Here is a 19229-nt window from a genome sequence, read left to right as displayed (position 1 = left end):
GACAGAACACAGGAATAACAGGGACAGAAGACAAGACAGAACACAGGAATGACAGGGCCAGAGGACAGGAATGACACGGACAGAGGACAGGACAGAGCACAAGAATGACAAGGACAGAGGAAAGGGACAGAACACAGGAATAACAGGGACAGAGGAAAGGACAGAACACAGGAATGACAGGGACAGAGGACAGGACAGAACACAGGAATAACAGGGACAGAGGACAGGACAGAACACAAGAATGACAAGGACAGAGGACAGGACAGGACACAGGGATGACAGGGACAGAAGACAGGACAGAACACAGGAATGACAGGGACAGAGGACAGGAATGACACGGACCGAGGACAGGACAGAACACAGGGATGACAGGGACAGAAGACAGGACAGAACACAGGAATAACAGGGACAGAGGACAGGACAGGACAAAGGAATGACAGGGACAGAAGACAGGACAGGACACAGGAAACAGAGGACATGACAGAACGCTGGAATGACAGGGACAGAGGACAGTACAGAACACAGGAATGACCGAGACAGGGACAGAGGACAGGACAGAACACAGGAATGACAGGGATATAACACAGGAATGACAAGGACAGAGGACAGGACAGAACACAGGAATGACCGAGACAGTGGACAGGACCGAACCTAGGAATGACAGGGACAGAGGACAGGACAGAACAAATGAATGACAGGGACAGGGGACAGGACAGAACACAGGAAAGACAAGGACAGAGGACAGGACAGAACCCAGGAATGACAGGGACAGAGGACAGGACATAACACAAGAATGACAAGGACAGAGGACAGGCCAGAACACTGGAATGACAGGGACAGAGGACATGACAGAACACAGGAATGACCGAGACAGGGACAGAGGACAGGACAGAACACAGGAATGACAGGGACAGAGGACAGGATATAACACAAGAATGACAAGGACAGAGGACAGGACAGAACACTGGAATGACAGGGACAGAGGACATGACAGAACACTGGAATGACAGGGACAGAGGACATGACAGAACACTGGAATGACAGGGACAGAGGACAGGACAGAACACTGGAATGACAGGGCCAGAGGACAGGACAGAACACAGGAATGACAGGGCCAGAGGACAGGACAGAACACAGGAATGACAGGGCCAGAGGACAGGACAGAACACAGGAATGACAGGGCCAGAGGACAGGACAGAACACAGGAATGACAGGGATGGAATGACAGGGACAGAGGACATGACAGAACACAGGAATGACAGGGACAGAGGACAGGACAGCACACAGGAATGACAGGGACAGAGGACAGGATATAACACAAGAATGACAACGACAGAGGACAGGACAGAACACTGGAATGACAGGGCCAGAGGACAGGACAGAACACAGGAATGACAGGGACAGAGGACATGACAAATTACAGGAATGACAGGGACAGAGGACAGGAATGACAGAACACAGGAATGACAAGGACAGAGGACAGGACAAAACACAGGAATGACAGGGACAGAGGACAGGACAAAACACAGGAATGACAAGGACAGGGGACAGGACAAAACACAGGAATGACAGGGACAGAGGACAGGACAAAACACAGGAATGACAGAGACAGGGGACAGGACAAAACACAGGAATGACAAGGACAGAGGATAGGACAAAACACAGGAATGACAGGGACAGGGGACAGGACAGAACACTGGAATGACAGGGACAGAGGACAGGACAGAACACAGGAATGACAGGGACAGGGGACAGGACAGAACACAGGAATGACAGGGACAGAGGACAGGACAGAACACAGGAATGACAAGGACAGAGGACATGACAGAACACAGGAATGACAGGGACAGAGATAGGAATGAGGCAGGAACACTGGAATGACAGGTAGAAGAGAGAACAGAACATAGGAATGACAGGGACAGAAGACAGGAGGACAGAACAGAGGATAGGAGGACACAAATGACTTGGACAGAGGACAGAGGACAAGACATGTGCATAGGATTGGACAAAGGCCACAATGGGACAGGATCTGAGGACATAATAGAGTATAAAACAAGGCACAAAAAGATGGACTGTACAGAGAGCAGGATGGGACAGGAAAGAAACGTAGATGGGACCAGAGACAGGAAAATGGGTCATGGTTTTTAAAGCCTCAATTAATTCTGGATTTGGTCATCATGCTATGTATATCTATATTTATATCTATACACACCCAATCACCTTGAACAGAACATCCTTATGTAAAGCTTAAGCTTCTTTAGATTAAATGTCTCACATTTATCACTGACACTTTGTACATATAAGTTCATTTACTAAATGTTAACTTACCTGGAGCCAGGGCATGAGCAAACTTGGACTGAAAGTCACAAGCGCTACTCAGGAGGTAATTATTAGAGAGAATGATGACCATCCTCCGACACCTGTAGCAAGTAGAACAGCACTTATTATACAGAGTACCTAAAGATAAATTTGTTTTGATGTTATTGAGCACAGCACATCCCTTCTATATAATCTAAGAGTACCCTAAAACATATGGGACATACACTAAATATTCAGAATTAAAAATAACATGGTAAGAAATCCCTAGGCCTACTACCCTTCTTTGCATGAGTATTGTATTGATTTCTGACTTCAGGTTGTTAAAACAAAATGGAATATACAGTATGACATGTTTACTTCAAACTGCTTATATGTAAAAATACATCAAACATAAGTGATGTATCTCCCATGTGTTAAGCCTCTAGCAGATTCATGTATGTATGCAACTCAATGTGCTTAGTGTCTATGAAGAATCCACACAAAATGTTCTACATTCTTTGACTCAATGAGCTTAGCTTCTGTAAATACACGTAAAAATTATCCACTTACTAGGACTGAGCTGAGCGTCCATAAACAATCACACAAAATTATCCAAATATCATGATCTACATAGGGTTTCCCCACTTACAATGACTCAATGAGCTTATATTATAAGCATCTGTAAATGATAGACACAAGATTATCCACTTACTGTGACTCATTGAGTTTTGTGTTTGTAAATGATCAATACACACATTATACCCACTTATGTAATGTGTCTCAATTTTTTATTTTTATTTTTTATTTTTCACCATTTATTACATAATATTTATGACACACACACACACACACACACTCACACACACACGCACACAATTACATACACACAAACTTTCTTACTGTATTTACTCTTCCTCTTTGCTGCCATCATCTTTTTATCATCATAATTATTCATTAAATCAAAGTTATCTCAGATTGATCTTACATCATTCTATCATTACCCTTTTATCATCATCACCATCATCATCATCATCATCCGAATATCAATTGAAATTGAAATCATGCAACTCATCTTTTCTCATCATCATCCTTTCATCAAAATTCATCATCATCATCATCCTTTCATCAAAATAATCTTCATCGTATCATCATGAGAATCATCGTTTTATCATCATCATCATCATCATCATCATCATCATCATCGGAATTTATTTCATTATTATCATCATCCTTTCATCATCACTTTATTAAAATAATCCTATCATCATCACTTTATTAAAATAATCCTATCATCATCATATAAATCATATCTTCATCTCAGAATAATCTTTCATCATCATCCTCCATTCATCCTTATCATATCATTTTATCATCATCATCATCATCACCACCACCATAATCATCATCCATTGATCAATAAAAACTTTGATTGTCATCATCATCAATCAGCATCATCAAGAAAACTATTGTGATAATTTGCGAACAAGCAAAGAAGAAATCTTATTATGTTTACATGTAGACACACACATACACATACACACATACATACACACATACACACATACACACACACATACACTATTCTTACATTCAACTTGCACGCTCATACTTATAACTTTACACAAAAAGAAAGGAAGCACTGAAAAAGGTAGATTGAGAGACAGAAGATAGAGACATACAGACAGACAGATAGACAGATGGACGTATTCATTATGTATTATGTCATATATATGTCTGTTATACATACACTGTTATACATACAATTATGCATATTAATAAATACATACATACATTTGATTTTTTTTATAGAAAAGATGGAAGGCAGAGAAAAAAAGGCCAAGGGACGATGAATTTATATTTCTGTTGGATCAATAGAATAGCTATATGATCGGCCAGCACTGTCAAGCAATACAATGCGGAGTTAAGTTGTTAACAAAGTTAAATATCAAGTTTAATAAGATTTTCCCGTTTTCTCCATTCGTATGTGAATTTTAGTTTAGATGTGTCATTTTTGCTGTTTGAAATATATTTTTGAACAGAATAGTGGTTCTGTATAATTTTAACAAGAGTATAGATATCTAAAGAACTATGCAGACATCTTGTTTTGTAAATGTAGTGTTTGATTATTAAATTATTTCATTATCAACTCTGAAACAAGGGCTATTGTCATTTGTAATTCCAAACAAAAAAGATTGTTTGTTGATAGAAAAAGGTATCAACAATACATCAGGGAGTGTCTCTAAAACTTGTAGAAGTTTTTGGACTTCTTGGCATTCCCATAGAATATGAGTGATTGATTCTGTTTCCCAGTTACATAAATTACATAATGAACTGATAACTAACTTTGCTTTAAAAAGTCTGGAATTAGTAGTAAGAATGTGATGAGATACCCTGTACTGAAGCCACTGAAGTTTAGTATTGTTTGTTTCCTGAAATGGCATTTTATACAATATTCCTCAGTCTCTGTCAGTTAGTTTGAACTGTTCCCCAACTTAGCTTTACCAGTTGTTTCTCTCAAAGTTTTATTTAAAATATTATAAAAATATTTTGATCCTTTGAAATGTTTTAGAAAAATCTGTTTATGAAAAGGTATAAATGGCCGCACTACGGTAGTCTTTAGAGGCAATTGATCTGATAACCTGAGGCCCAGAGGGCCTGTATCGCTCACCTGTTTCTTTTGTTACATGAAACTCAGACCTATAGGTAATTTAAGACCAAATTTGGTAACTAAAACATAAGACATTTTAACATCTCTTAAACGCTTCTTAAGATATTGTTGTTTGAAATTTTACATTTTAATTTTAAAGCTTTTAACCATCGTTAACCTTTCACTCTGGCTAGCACCTGAAGTTGACATTTGACCTCATTACTGTAATAAAGAAAACGATTCACAGCTGGTCTACATAACATACCCAAGTATCATGATTATAGACCAAATGCTTCTTAGGATATCGTTGTTTGAAATTTAAACATATCTGACCCCTGTGACCTTTAATCTAGGTCAAGGTCATTTTAATGAGGAAAATGTATAGCACTCCCTACCAGGTACCTACTGGTCAAATATCATGACTCTGTGCCTTATGGAACTTGAGAAGAAGATTGTTAAAGCTTTTAACATAAGTTGACATTTGACCCCCGACTAGCACTTAAAGTTGACCTTTGACCTCATTATTGTAATCAAAGAAAAGATTTGCACTGCTGGTTTACATAACATACCCAAGTATCATGACTCTAGTCCAAATGGTTCTTAGGATATTGCTGTTTGAAGTTTTTAACATATTTGACCCCTGTGACCTTTAATGTAGGTCAAGGTCATTTTAGTCAGGAAACTTTATAGTACTCCATCCCAGGTACCTACTGGCCAAATAGCATGACCCTAGGTCCTACAATTCTTCAGAAGAAGTCATGAAAAAAAAAAGGTTGACGGACGGACGACAGATGGACGGACGGGTGGCGGACGATGGACAACGCAGTTCGGCACAAGCTCACATGGCCCTTTGGGCCAGGTGAGCTAAAAAGGCTTTAGCAGAAGATGTTATCCCTTGGTATCTAAGAAAATTGGTTGTCACATTGTATACATGTATGCAGAAAATCTTCAAAAGTGAAAAAAGTACCAATGTTATCAGCCTTTAGCAAGTCAGCTATGGTCCTTACTCCTTTTGTATACCATTGTTTATAAAAAAACAGGGTTTCCTGATATAGTAATGTCTTATTGAACCAGAGAGGTATTTCTAACACTGACTTCTCCTGTCTGATAGTCATTTCTTTTGAAATATGTAAATTATACCATGCTTTAAAAACGTCTTTCCAAAATTTATTGTTACAAATATTTTGACAGTTTTGTACATACTCACCTCAAATATTAAGTAGGAAATCTGCATTTACACAAGTTTTTAATATCGAAAACCATTTACCTGGTGAATGATAAAGTCTTCTTACCCAACTCAACTTGAATGAATTTGCAAAAGCCCTTTTTACCATTTTTAATCCACCATTTATATAATCTTGAATAACAGTATTTCTTTTAACTTTGTCAACTTTACTATTCCACAAAAATTTTAATAGAATGGAATTAATTTTGTTAAATGTCTTTTCATCTGGGTTTGGCAAAGCTATAAAAAGGTGATTAAATTGTAGAGTTTGGCCCATAAAGTGTAATTAACATAAAAGTTACTGACTCAACTTCAATTTCAATTGATGAGACTATGAGCCTATAGCGGTCATAAGCAATCACACAAAATTATCCAAATATTATGATTCAATGAGCTTTGCATCTTTAATTAAATGATCGACACAAGATTATCCACTTATTGTGACTCATTGAATTTAGCTTTTGTAAATGATCTGCACATTATTATCTACTTACAGATGTAACGTGTCTCAATGAACTTAGCATCTGTAAATCATCCACACAAGATGTTCCACTTACCGTGTCTCAATGAGCCTAGCGTCCATCACATATTTAGCAGCTCCTGGTAGGTCATCCCTACCAGGAATGAACAGCTTCAGTTTGTGCGGTTCACCTTCCAGTATCTTAATCATGTCCTTTACAAATCTGATATCCTCCCCGTCATGGTTGTAGGACACAAATGCATCAAAGAACTGGGGCGCCTTGTTTTCAACTAGATACATAAAAATTGTAATTATAAACATGTATTATATGATAGTGGAATGATTTTTATATAAACATGTATTATATGATAGTGGAACGATATTTATATTATATTAAGTTTCTAAATTTGCAAGCAGACCTACAGATCTATGTGACTCTAAAACAGCATATCCAATTTGGGAAAAGTTCAAAAGGAATTCAAAGAATGGAACATTAGAGTTAGCACCGTGAGTGAATAATGATTTATCTGTACACTGTTTTGATTTTAAGATCTGCTCCATTCTCCACATGCTCCCCTTGATCAACAGTTTGTATTGATTTAACAAATAACTTAAATTATAAGTGGATCAGTTGGAATATTCTGGGTCTTAAATCTCTCTGAGAGAGTATCTATCCTCTCTATAATTACTTCCCTGCTACATACAGTCACTATATCCCCTGTATAGAAAATCACTTACCATCTCCTTTACAAAGAAAGACTCCCTCATCTACATGGTGGTCTGAACTTTGTGATACTACAACACATAGAAAATGAAATTTAAAAGACAATTACTTTAAGTGTTTACTATTGTCTTCAGGACAGTTTCACTGAAAAGCTGCAGATAACAAGATGTGTTACATATTTTGATTAATACAAGGTATTTTTCAACTTGGAAGTATAAATGAGTGGTATTCATTAAGACACCACAAGCAGCAAAAGTAAGCAAGATCCCCACCTGAAGTTTCATACCTGCTCAAGGTTCACCCCACCCGGGGTATCACTCCTGGACCAAAGATTCACTTTATTTTTCAGATATCAAGAATTCTCATGATATTTTTGAACAATTTTACTTTTTCAGTGAAATATAAGATTGAATTTCTTCATTCATTATTGATATTATTGATATATACATTTCCATACATCACAACTTATAACTTAATTCACTTTGGTTCACAATAACTTTTTTTCTGCAGTGATGAAAATGCTTACCAATATATTTTACCATGGATTTAATCAACTTGTACTAAGCTTGTACTTCGTCTTAAGCTTAAAATAATATAAAAATTGTCTAACAAGTGTATGGTTGTAGCATAAAGTCCTGTGTTACCGTCATTGCTCTGGACAGGTTGAATCATGTCCTGTTGTCTCTCTTTGTTTCTCAGGAATGCTTCTACATCTTTTACTGAAAGTATACAAAAATGTTTATACCATAAAACATACATTTTCATTGAAAAGGATCTAAATAAATTGGAAATCAAAATATTGTTAAATATCATTACACAAGAGACTGTTACATATGAATGTTTCTCATTGTTAACTGTTCCAGTCTACTATTAGGAACCCATCATGACAGACATGTACTGACGTCAAGTTCAAACTTTGAAAACACAGGAGTATACTGATTACGAATGATTGTTCATGATAATATTTACAAACGTAGCTGCGATAACGTAGCTTTCTGACGACGAGTTTTTAGGTCACCTGAGACAAAGTCTCAAGTGACCTATTGCGATCACCTTTTGTCCGTCGTCCGTTGTGCGTCCGTAAACAATTTACATTTTCGACTTCTTCTCCAAAACCCCTGAATCAATTTCAATGAAATTTTGCAGGGACCTTCCATGGATAAAAGGTCAACAAAAATGGTGGCCGGTTTAGTCCCAAGCCCCCGGGGGCCTGAGGGGCGGGGCCAAAAAGGGTCAAATTGACTAAAATTTCAAAAATCTTCTTCTCAAGACCTAGTCCGAATTATTCTGACGTTTTATCGACTTTTTTCATATCGGTTGACGACAGACCGATATGAAAAAAGTTGATAAAACGTCAGAATAATTCGGACTACTCAAGACCCAGATATATTAGAATCAAATACTCTTCATATATGGAAGGGTCCTAAGGTGCTTTACCAAAATTGTGAATTTCTTGACCCTGGGGTCTCACGTTTCCCCCTGGGGAGGGGGTAAACTTTACTATAGTTTATATAGGGAAATCACATTTTGGACCAACATTTGTTTAATTTCCATTGGAAGTAATTCAATTTGGGTTAGCATTATCAGTATTAGGTAGCAGTTTGATAGTATGCACCTATGAGCCCTGACTGACCCCCAGGGGCTGATGGGTGGGGCCAAAAAGGGTTGAATTGACTGAAATTTCAAAAATCTTCTTCTCAAGACCCAGATATGGTAGAATCAAATACTCTTCATAGATGGAAGGGTCTTAAGGTGCTTTACCGAAATTGTGAATTTCTTGACCCTGGGGTCTCACGTTTCCCCCTGGGGAGGGGGTAAACTTTACTATAGTTTATATAGGGAAATCACATTTTGGACCAACATTTGTTTAATTTCCATTGGAAGTAATTCAATTTGGGTTAGCATTATCAGTATTAGGTAGCAGTTTGATAATAAGCACATATCAGCCCTGACTGACCCCCAGGGGCTGATGGGTGGGGCCAAAAAGGGTCGAATTTACTGAAATTTCAAAAATCTTCTTCTCAAGACCCAGATATGGTAGAATCAAATACTCTTCATAGATGGAAGGGTCTTAAGGTTTATGACCCTAGGGTCTCACGTTTACCCCCTGGGGAAGGAGGGGGGGGGGGGGGCAAAATTTATTATGGTTTATAATGGCAAATGATACTTTGAATATTACATGTTAATAACTTGATTGGAATTATAACCTTGAATTGACAGTTTGATACTTTGAAAATTTTGAGCCAGCCCTACCCCCAAGAGCTGTAGGGTGGGGCTCAAAGGAGTCAGTGTGCTAAAATTTCTTCATTTTCCTTGTTTAGAATCAGAGGTGCTAGTTTCAAATACTTTTTAGTCTGAAATCTGTATGCTAGATATTGAATAAGGTGGTTTTATATTTTTTTGTCACTTTGAATAATATTTCTGTTCATGTAACTCTCTGCATAAATATATCAGGTGACCGTTAAGGCCCATGGGCCTCTTGTTTTTTTTTATATATTACGTCCGGCCGGGGCAGAGGAGGCCGTGTATTGATATATAAGTATCCAAATGCCGGATTATTACCGTTATATGCCGGGTTGTGCCCTGTTGTTGATGAACACACGCTCACATAATTTACCTATAGCTAGTTGGCAGTCCTTCATGACGTCGAATCTGCCGAGTATGTACAGGCCCTCCCATAGTTTGCCAATAGACGGTTGCAGATCGTCCGTTGTTTCCCATTCCTCTAGTAATTCTTCGGTCGGGCTTTTCTGTTTGGAGAAGTGTTTTATTTCCAAGTAAGTAAATCCGATAAATTCGGCCAAGCCATTGTAATCGTTGACATACCCTGTCTCTTGGTCCACGATTTCCGAGGGGGCGTTGAGGTGTAGGGCTATAACTCTCCTTACACTACAGCGAAGCGCTGTCAGGGGAATTCGGAGGAAGTGCTCGGGAAGTCCAAGACTTTCTCCGTTTCCATCAACAACCTCAATCTTGAATGACATGGCATCAATTTGAATTGAAGAAATCCCGGACGGCAGAAAAAGGAAGTTTTACAACCAAAAAAACTTTCACATCTTAGTTATAATTTCAATGTTTACATAATTATAAACCACGACATAATGTTTTGAATATGACAGTGTTTGTGAACGGGTTAAACCTAACTTCCGGGTTCGGGATTCGCAAGCGTCATGAGATAAAAAGGGGAAATTCCCATCTCTGCCCACCCGCGTAGACTTGCACACGCCCATTTATTTGTACTCATTTTCTATTACAATTCATATCATAATTACAATAATTCTTCCAGACGTGTTACGGTCTATCAGAATATCAAATCTAATTTTGGGCTCAACGATTACATGTTGTGGTAGGTTTTTCCATGCGTTGGACATTTTCAAGGAGATCTAAATCTTTTGCTGTGGACTCCAGACACTGGCAGGATGTGTACTAAAGCTTTATATAATAATTTAAACATTGGTTCATGTAAATATACAAATAGTCTCAGGACTGATTAGGCCTGCTATAGTGTTTGTTTTGTCAACGCATTGTTGAATGTGAGTCCGAAAGTTCAATTTTTCATCGATTATGATCCCTATAGATCTCATGGATCTTCCGTGCCTGTCATATAATACTAATTTTTATCGGCTGATTTAATTGTCAAAAGAACTTTGCGTTTTCCGGATTGGACATCAGTAATCATATTGTTGACAATCTTTGGAAATCATTTTGAAGTAATTTGACGGTACAATTTGGTGTCGTCTGCAAATAACGGAGATGGCAAGATTTCAAGTTGTGGTAGCTAGGACGGCTACATTCGCGTATCCTGGTTGAACGGTTCAGGTGGCGCAGAAATATTCCACGATAATAAACGAACGCTCTTGGACCGAACTGTTGGCAGAGCTAAAAAATGCAGTTTCAGAGATTAAAAAACAATATATCAAGAATAACATGTCATTCTTTCACGCGTCTACTAAGTTATGTAACGTATGCATGACTATCTAAAAATCTACATATGTGGCTTTATCTTGTCTTATAAAGAAATAACGCAAACTAGCAATAGTAAGCAATTTAGTTTCGAACAGGCACGAACCCCTCAATCTACACGTGCCGATCGCGTAGATTCCTGAAGTCAGCCTCGGTTCAGATCTGCGCCTGTCGTTTTATTTTGGGTTTAACCTAGTTTCAACTGGTTTAACCGGATACGCAGAAAGGGCCATACATATTACAAAAAGAATCGGACCAAGGACATTCCCTTGTGGAATGCCACTTAACAAGAGATATAGGTTCTGTACGATTCTCCGTTAAGACTCGCTGACATTTATTGCTGAGGAAATCGTGTATCCAGTTAACCATTAGTTTGCTGATCCCTCATCCTGTTAATGTCGTTAATAGGCGCTGATGTGGAACCTTATCAAAAGTTTTCACGAAATCCACGTAAATAACATCAATAAACGTTGACCTCCTTCACCATCATCCAGTACCGTTAACAACTGTAGTTTGGTTGAGCAACAAGAGACAACGGTACTCATGAGGTTATTTTTATCCATGTACTGGACATTACTATCTCCACGGACTAATGGTGCTATCTCTGATAAATTGTTTTATTGACTTTCCATCAATACCTCTCAGACTAACAGGTCTAGCTTTGTTTCTTGGTTCTGATTTACATTTCGAACCCTCCCTTTTAGGGACTAGTTTGTCAAATGACACCATTAAATCGATTAGATACTCCTAACAAAAGTTTGCGTAGTTGATAATGATCCGACATGAAGCCAACGTCCAGTGTGGTCAGTTTTATCTTTTGGGAAATCCCATGATAAATACAGCTACGACCGAAAAATACGCAATGTCTGGACCTTTCAGTGAGAAACAAACATGTGCAATACCACGCTGCCGACCGACCGACAACACAATGTCACTACAGCCAGTTTGATTTTACACATATACAATACTTCGCAAGCAAGCAAACATTTTAATATCATACTGTATAAATAAAAATGGGAATTTTCTGTTCACAGTTGGATTTGAATGAAAAGAAACAGGGTTGATTAGAGTACGTACATGTATGCACGCAACGTGAGGGGACTGTACGTAGGGAGAATTTCAAACTGCGATGTATCAGTAGGTTTAAACGTAAAATAAATATGTATTGATAACGACGAATGAGATAATGTTTAGAAGATGCTATTGATTCAGAATGAATGCCGGTACATGTATTCCAAAGAATATAGGTGAATAAAGCGAGAACTTACCTTGTCTCCTAGGCTCGAACAGAGACGTATATGTCTCTGGATGGAAAGACATACAGAATGTGTAAAGATCTGTACGATATGTTCGTGAAAACTTCACCGTTCAGCTGTCGTTAAAACGTATGGTTGTACATTTAAAGATTTTTTCATTACTGATTAAGAAAACACTGTCCTTTGTAAATTTTTCGTCTTGAATTGCTAAACCGATACAGGTTTTTTATGTATATTTATCGCCTTCCGTGCCTGTCATATAATACTTCCTTTAAGTTTTATCGTCTGATTTAATTGAAAAAGCTGTGTATTATTTCCGGGTGGAACATCAGTAATAATTTCGCTGACTATCTTTGAAGATTGTCTAGATCAGAGACATAAATTACATCAATTAAGTTTACCTCCTTTACCATATATGTCTCTGTAAATAAACATACTTTTGGAATATGCGTGGTGAAACAAAACATTTGAGTGTTTTCCCTCCTTTTGTTTTTTACATATTTTTATTATCTTTGTATTAGTTCCGGATCTATGCGTAGCCTTGTTTTGTGATTTATCATGTACTTAATTCCGGTTTCCGGTTTTAGTATAAGTATTCTATTTCAGGTCTATTGAGCGGCTGTATGTAAATACTGTTAATAGAAAGTACGTAGGTTTGTAGTAGGCAAAGACCTAGATCATTTCAATAATGATTTTATACATTCCCCTATTTTCAATGTTTTCTTCTTTATTCGTTTCTTCTGTACTTTGTCAATACCTGTCCTTCCTTCTCTCTCGACTACTCTTCTTTGGGATGGTAGAATGTTTTAAATTCGATAACGTACCCTCATGGCAGATACAGGTACCGGTGTGACATTAATTTCGGCTAATTGTCAAGGGTTGTCGGATAGATTTAAACGCAGGGATGTATTTATGTACCTTAGAGAAAAACAGTATAATATTTATTGTTTACAAGATACCCATTTTACGCCAGAAAAGGAAGAATTAATAAGAAATGAATGGGGATATGATTGTTTTTTTTAACTCGTTTAGATCAAATGCAAGAGGAGTTGCTATCCTGTTGAGTAATAATTTCGAAACTAAAGTACATAGAGAAAAGAAAGATTCAACTGGTAATTTTTTAGCATTAGACATTGAAATAGAAGATTCACACATTACTTTGATTAATATATATATGGCCCGAACCAAGATAACCCAGATTTTTACAAGGTATCTGAAGCTATTGAATTTTTTGATAATACTAAGGTTATTATTTGTGGTGATTTTAATCTAGTCTTAAAACCTGAGCTTGATTATGATAAAAACTATAAAAACTTAAATAACCCTAAGGCTAGAAACAAACTGTTGGAGATAATAGATCATTTTAATTTGGTTGATATTTTTAGAGAACACCATGAAGAAACTAGGAGATATACATGGAGGAAAAGTAATCCTATTAGACAAGCTCGTCTTGATTTTTTTCTTATTTCGGAAAATCTTCTTTCTAGTGTCAATCATTCAAGTATAGACCCAGGTTATCGATCAGACCATTCGTTCCCTAAAATTACAATGAAAATAAATGAATTTAAGAAGGGGAGGGGTTTATGGAAAATGAATAATTCTTTATTACAAGATATAGAGTACCTAAACATTATAAATAATTGTATAGATAATGTTAAGAAACAATATTGTCTACCAGTCTACAAAATAGATAATCTTGAAAATATATTGGACTCTGATTTACAATTTACTATAAATGATCAGTTATTTTTGGAAACTTTATTGATGGAAATCAGAGGAAAAACTATTTCTTATTCCCCATATAGGAAAAAACAGCAAAATAGTAGAGAGGATATTCTTAAGAAGTCAATAGCAGAGTGAGAGGTAGAGGGAGTAAATATTGAGGAATTAGAAAATAAGAAATAAGAACTAGAAACCATTAGATTGCAAAAAGTTAAGGGGAGTATTATTCGTTCTAGAGCTAGGTGGGTGGAGGAGGGAGAAAAACCGACTAATTACTTCTTTAGTTTAGAGAACAGAAACTTTACCTCCAAAATTATACCCAAACTAAATAAGGATAATGGTGAAATTTTGACGAGACAGGAAGATATATTGGATGAAATGAGTAACGTTTATAGGAAACTGTATGATTCTACATGTGATGGTCTTGACATAAACTTAATGTTTTTTCTTAGTGACTGTGAGGTACCGAAGCTGTCTCGGCTTGATTCTGATCAATTAGAGGGGGAAATTACTTATGAGGAAGCTGGTAAAACATTAAAACACATGAAGAATAAAAAAAGTCCAGGGTCTGATGGGTTTACAACAGAATTTTTAAAATGTTTTTGGAGAAAATTAGGGCATTTTGTTGTTAGATCAATTAATTATGGTTATTATAGGGGGGAATTATCTATAACTCAAAGGCAGGGAATTATTACCCGTATACCAAAGGCAGATAAACCTAGACATTTTATTAGAAATTGGAGGCCTATATCATTGTTAAATATTGTTTACAAAATTGCATCAGGGACTATAGCTTATAGGATTAGAATTGTTTTGGACAAGTTGATAGATAGGGATCAAACTGGTTTTCTTTCTGGGCGATATATAGGTGTAAACACAAGGCTTATATATGATATAATGCAATATACTGAAGAAAATGATATTCCTGGAATGTTATTGACGTTAGATTTTGAGAAAGTTTTTGATTCAGTGTCTTGGGTTTTTATTGATAAAGTCTTAAATTTCTTTGGTTTTGGTAAAGGTATTTCATCTTGGGTAAAACTTTACATAAAAATGCTTATTCAGTCATTAATCAGGGCGATAATCTGTCGTCTTCTCTTAATATTAAACGAGGTTGTCATCAAGGGGACCCGATCGCCCCATATTTATTTATACTCTGTGTTGAAATTTTGGCCCTCAGATTACGAAATAATGATAACATTCAAGGTATAGAAATTGATAATTGTCCAATATTAGTATCCCAATATGCAGATGATACCTCACTTATCTTGGATGGATCAGAAAAATCTCTGAAAGAAGCAATTGATGAACTTAATGAGTATGCCAAAATTTCTGGATTGAAAATTAATGTAGAAAAAACACAAGTAGTTTGGATTGGTAATAAAAAGTTTAGTGAAGAAACCTTTTTACCGAATCTCCAGTTACAGTGGGGTAAAAGCAAATTTACACTTTTGGGAATTGAGTTTAGTGTAAATCTTCATGAAATTCCAAAGATGAATTTTGACAAAAAACTAATTAAACTAAAATCATTACTAAAAACCTGGAGTAGAAGGTCTTTAACACCTATTGGTAGAATTCATATAATTAAATCACTGCTGGTATCACAGTTTAATCACCTTTTTATTTCACTTCCAAATCCAAATGAAAACTTTCTGAAAAAGTTGAATTCTATCCTGTTCCAATATTTATGGAATGGTGGGTCAGATAAAATCAAGAGAGATGTTATCATTCAAGACTATGTGAATGGAGGACTAAAGATGATTAATATAGATGCTTTCATTTGTTCTTTAAAATTAAGTTGGATAAGAAGATTATTCCAAACTACTGAGAAATGGCAGACTATCTTGAAAACTTATACTGATACTGATTTGCTAGCAAATTGTGGTAGGGAATATATACAATTATGCAGGAATAAATGTAAAAACCAATTTTGGAGAGATGTTTTTAGATCATGGTATAAATACAGTTTGCGAAAGGACAACTTAGGAAAGGATGAGTTACTCTTGAAAATACCAATCTGGTATAACAAAAACATATGTATTGGGGGAAAAACTATTTTTTACAGGGATTGGTATAAGAAAGGCGTGATTAACATATATGATGTTTTAAAAGATGCTTCTGCAGGTTCTTTTTATACCCTTAATGAGTTTTCACTTAAATATCAGATTGTGACAAATTTTCTGCAGTACCACAGCTTCACATCTTCAATAAAGGGGTTTATCTCAGCTTATGATCTAACAAAATCCAACATAGTTGCCCCCTTTATACCAGTAAATATACAACCTTTTTTCAAGTATGCCAGAGGTTCAAAAATGTTTTATAATGATTTGATTAGGAATAATCCAATACCAACTGGTAAAATGAAATGGAACCAAATTTTTGATGATATAATTGATACAGAGTGGGCCAAAATTTTCAAAATTCCTTTCCAAGCTACAAAAAATACAAAGCTTCAGTGGTTTCAGTTCCGAGTGGTTCATCACATCCTGACAACAAATTCTTTCCTTTGTAAAATTGGCCTGGTTACCTCCCCTTTTTGTATTTTATGTAATTCTGAAAGAGAAACTATCACTCATATTTTGTGGGAATGTAATGAAGTACAGAATTTACTACAAAGTTTTGAAATGCTATTACAGGCATTACTTATTCCTTTTTCAATAAACAAAAAATCTTTTCTCTTTGGATTGCTATCTTTTAATCATCCTCCTGTCAACAGGGTTGATAATGAAATTATCATTATTATCAAGCAGTACATATACAGAATGAGGTGTTTACACAATTCTTTACATATACATTCATTAATTAACATAATTAAAGACAATTATAGAGTTCAAAAATATATTGCAACTGGTAAGGGCGACTCTGTGAAGGAAAAATTTGATATAGAATGGCGTAAATGGAAAAAGTTAATTGATTTATAATATAGAGTACTCTTGCTGTTTTTTTACTTGTAAATTATTATTAGTAGTACCAGTGTTATTGTTATTCATATATCAAGTAGGCTTCTCCCAGCCCTTGGCAAAGCTGAAATTATATGTCTTGTCTATATATAGCTACCTCCCAACCTGTTCTTCCACTTTGTTTCTATTTCTTTTTCTCGCTTTCTTTTTCTTTTCTTTAAACGTCTTTAATTCTTTCTACATGCTATTTGTCTGTCCAGCCAATAAAGTGCAATATACATTCATGTAAATCTGATCTTATTTATCACTGCAGGTATACAATAGATAATTTATTGTTTATTTTTTTTTTTTTCCTGCATATGCTTCCTCAACTTTATGTGTATGATGTCAGGATGTGAGAGTCATGTGACATGTGGAAGGTGATCTTGTTTTCTTGATAATAACAGTGAGGATGATGATCACATGTACATGATGCAAGTATTTATGGTAATGACCAGTGTTGATTTGTATTTTCCCTCTGTATGATTATAACGATACAATGATATTGCTTTAATGATGATGATGATGATGAGATGATGATGATAATAATGATGATGCATTGTATGAAATATGATGAGATGTTGTTTTGCATTAAAAAAAAAGTGATGATGAAGGTGATGAGAATGATGATGAGGATGGTGCATGTCTGTGAGATGTGCTGGTATTGAGGCTATTGTTTATGATGGATGATGCTTGATGAATGATGATAATGATAATTGCTAATTTGATGAAGATGTATATTGCACATGAAAATGAAAATAAAAATCAAATTAAAAAAAAAAAATATGTCTCTGTCAAGATAATTTTTAAGGAATTGTACATCTTTGGTAGTTTGTATTTGATAGTACAATTTGGTGTCGCCTGCAAATAGCGGGGATGGGGAGATATAGTTTAAAAAAAAGAACCGGACCAAGGACACTTCTTTGTGGAACGCCACTTAACACGGAATACGTTCTGGATGATTCTTCGTTTAGACTCGCTAATTTCGTTAGTAGGCCCTGATGTGGTACCTTATCAAAAGCTTCCAGGAAATCCATGTAAATCCGTGGCCGAACCGCCTAGTACTCTATAGGTTATTTATATCTACTGGACGATACTATCTGTGATAAATTTGTTTTATGTCTTTCCAGCAATACTTGTAAGACTAACAGCTAGGTTGGGTCTATATTTCTGGTTCCGATTTCGACCCTTCTTAAAAATCGGTGTAATATTTGCCTCCCGTCCTTATATAGTTGCCGTAGTTGTCCATCATGAAGTGACTGATTAAATATCATTGGTAACATTGTACTCATTTCTTTATTAAGTTCTTTTAATATTTTTGGTGCATTTTATCAGAGACGTATATATTACAAATATATTTATGTAATATATCACGGAATTAGATTATCTAATTCCGTGGTCCGTGAATAGGCCTATATACGTCTCTGATTTTATCAGGGCGGTTGATTTTTAGAAATAACTTTTCTACCATTACAAACTATTTCATGTTGGTTCCTAAAATTATCTTAATTAATTGTATAAAATCTAATATGATAAACTTACTATTTAAACGTTTGACCAGAGACGTATATAACATAATGGCTTTATATGTCTCTGGTTTGACTTAAAATTAGATAATTAGATCTGTAAACACTTTGTCCACTTCCGGTGCTTCCCCATGCGTGAAAGCCTTCTGGGAAATTAAGGCCGCATACTGTCTACAAAAATATGTTGGTAAACCCTACCGTATCGGTATTGATTGCAGTTTACTTGTAAAATATCATGAATTCTCTATTTAATAAAAACATATATTTAATGCAGTGAAGATAAACGAAACATTATATCTTCACAAGTAAAAACTTCACTCTGTAAGTATTGTCCAATCTGAACGGTACATTATATTTCTGCGTAGATTTTCAGTTTCAAGTTTAGATGAAGTGACGGCAGTATAAGTGGTTGAGCTGTTTACCTTTGCAGCATACATTGTTGTTTTTACATAACTACACAATTAATATC

At 36.0% G+C, this 19229-nt stretch overlaps 2 protein-coding genes across 4 annotated transcripts in view; one reads left to right on the top strand and one right to left on the bottom strand.

The window, feature by feature from the left end:
- The window catches only part of LOC110451503 (myeloid differentiation primary response protein MyD88-like), a 49776-nt gene extending 39153 nt beyond the window's left edge, over positions 1-10623 (bottom strand). For all 3 annotated transcript variants that reach the window (XM_021499561.1, XM_021499578.1, XM_021499569.1), the window contains exons 1-5: positions 9972-10623; positions 7999-8073; positions 7369-7425; positions 6728-6920; positions 2329-2420 (exon numbers count right to left, since the gene is read on the bottom strand). In XM_021499561.1, the coding sequence (XP_021355236.1) occupies positions 2329-2420; positions 6728-6920; positions 7369-7425; positions 7999-8073; positions 9972-10338 (784 nt within the window). In that variant the 5' untranslated portion in view covers positions 10339-10623. The remainder of the gene's footprint in view (positions 1-2328; positions 2421-6727; positions 6921-7368; positions 7426-7998; positions 8074-9971) is intronic.
- A 2575-nt stretch (positions 10624-13198) lies between these two features.
- Positions 13199-19229, top strand: part of LOC110451479 (CCR4-NOT transcription complex subunit 9-like) — a 21001-nt gene continuing 14970 nt past the window's right edge. Inside the window, exon 1 of the mRNA XM_021499536.1 lies at positions 13199-13218. The gene's annotated coding sequence lies outside the window, so the exon portion shown is untranslated. The remainder of the gene's footprint in view (positions 13219-19229) is intronic.

This window comes from Mizuhopecten yessoensis, unplaced genomic scaffold (genome assembly GCF_002113885.1).
Source record: "Mizuhopecten yessoensis strain PY_sf001 unplaced genomic scaffold, ASM211388v2 scaffold649, whole genome shotgun sequence".
In the NCBI taxonomy this organism is placed as follows: domain Eukaryota; kingdom Metazoa; phylum Mollusca; class Bivalvia; order Pectinida; family Pectinidae; genus Mizuhopecten; species Mizuhopecten yessoensis.
This window is presented reverse-complemented; position numbering and strand designations above follow the sequence as displayed.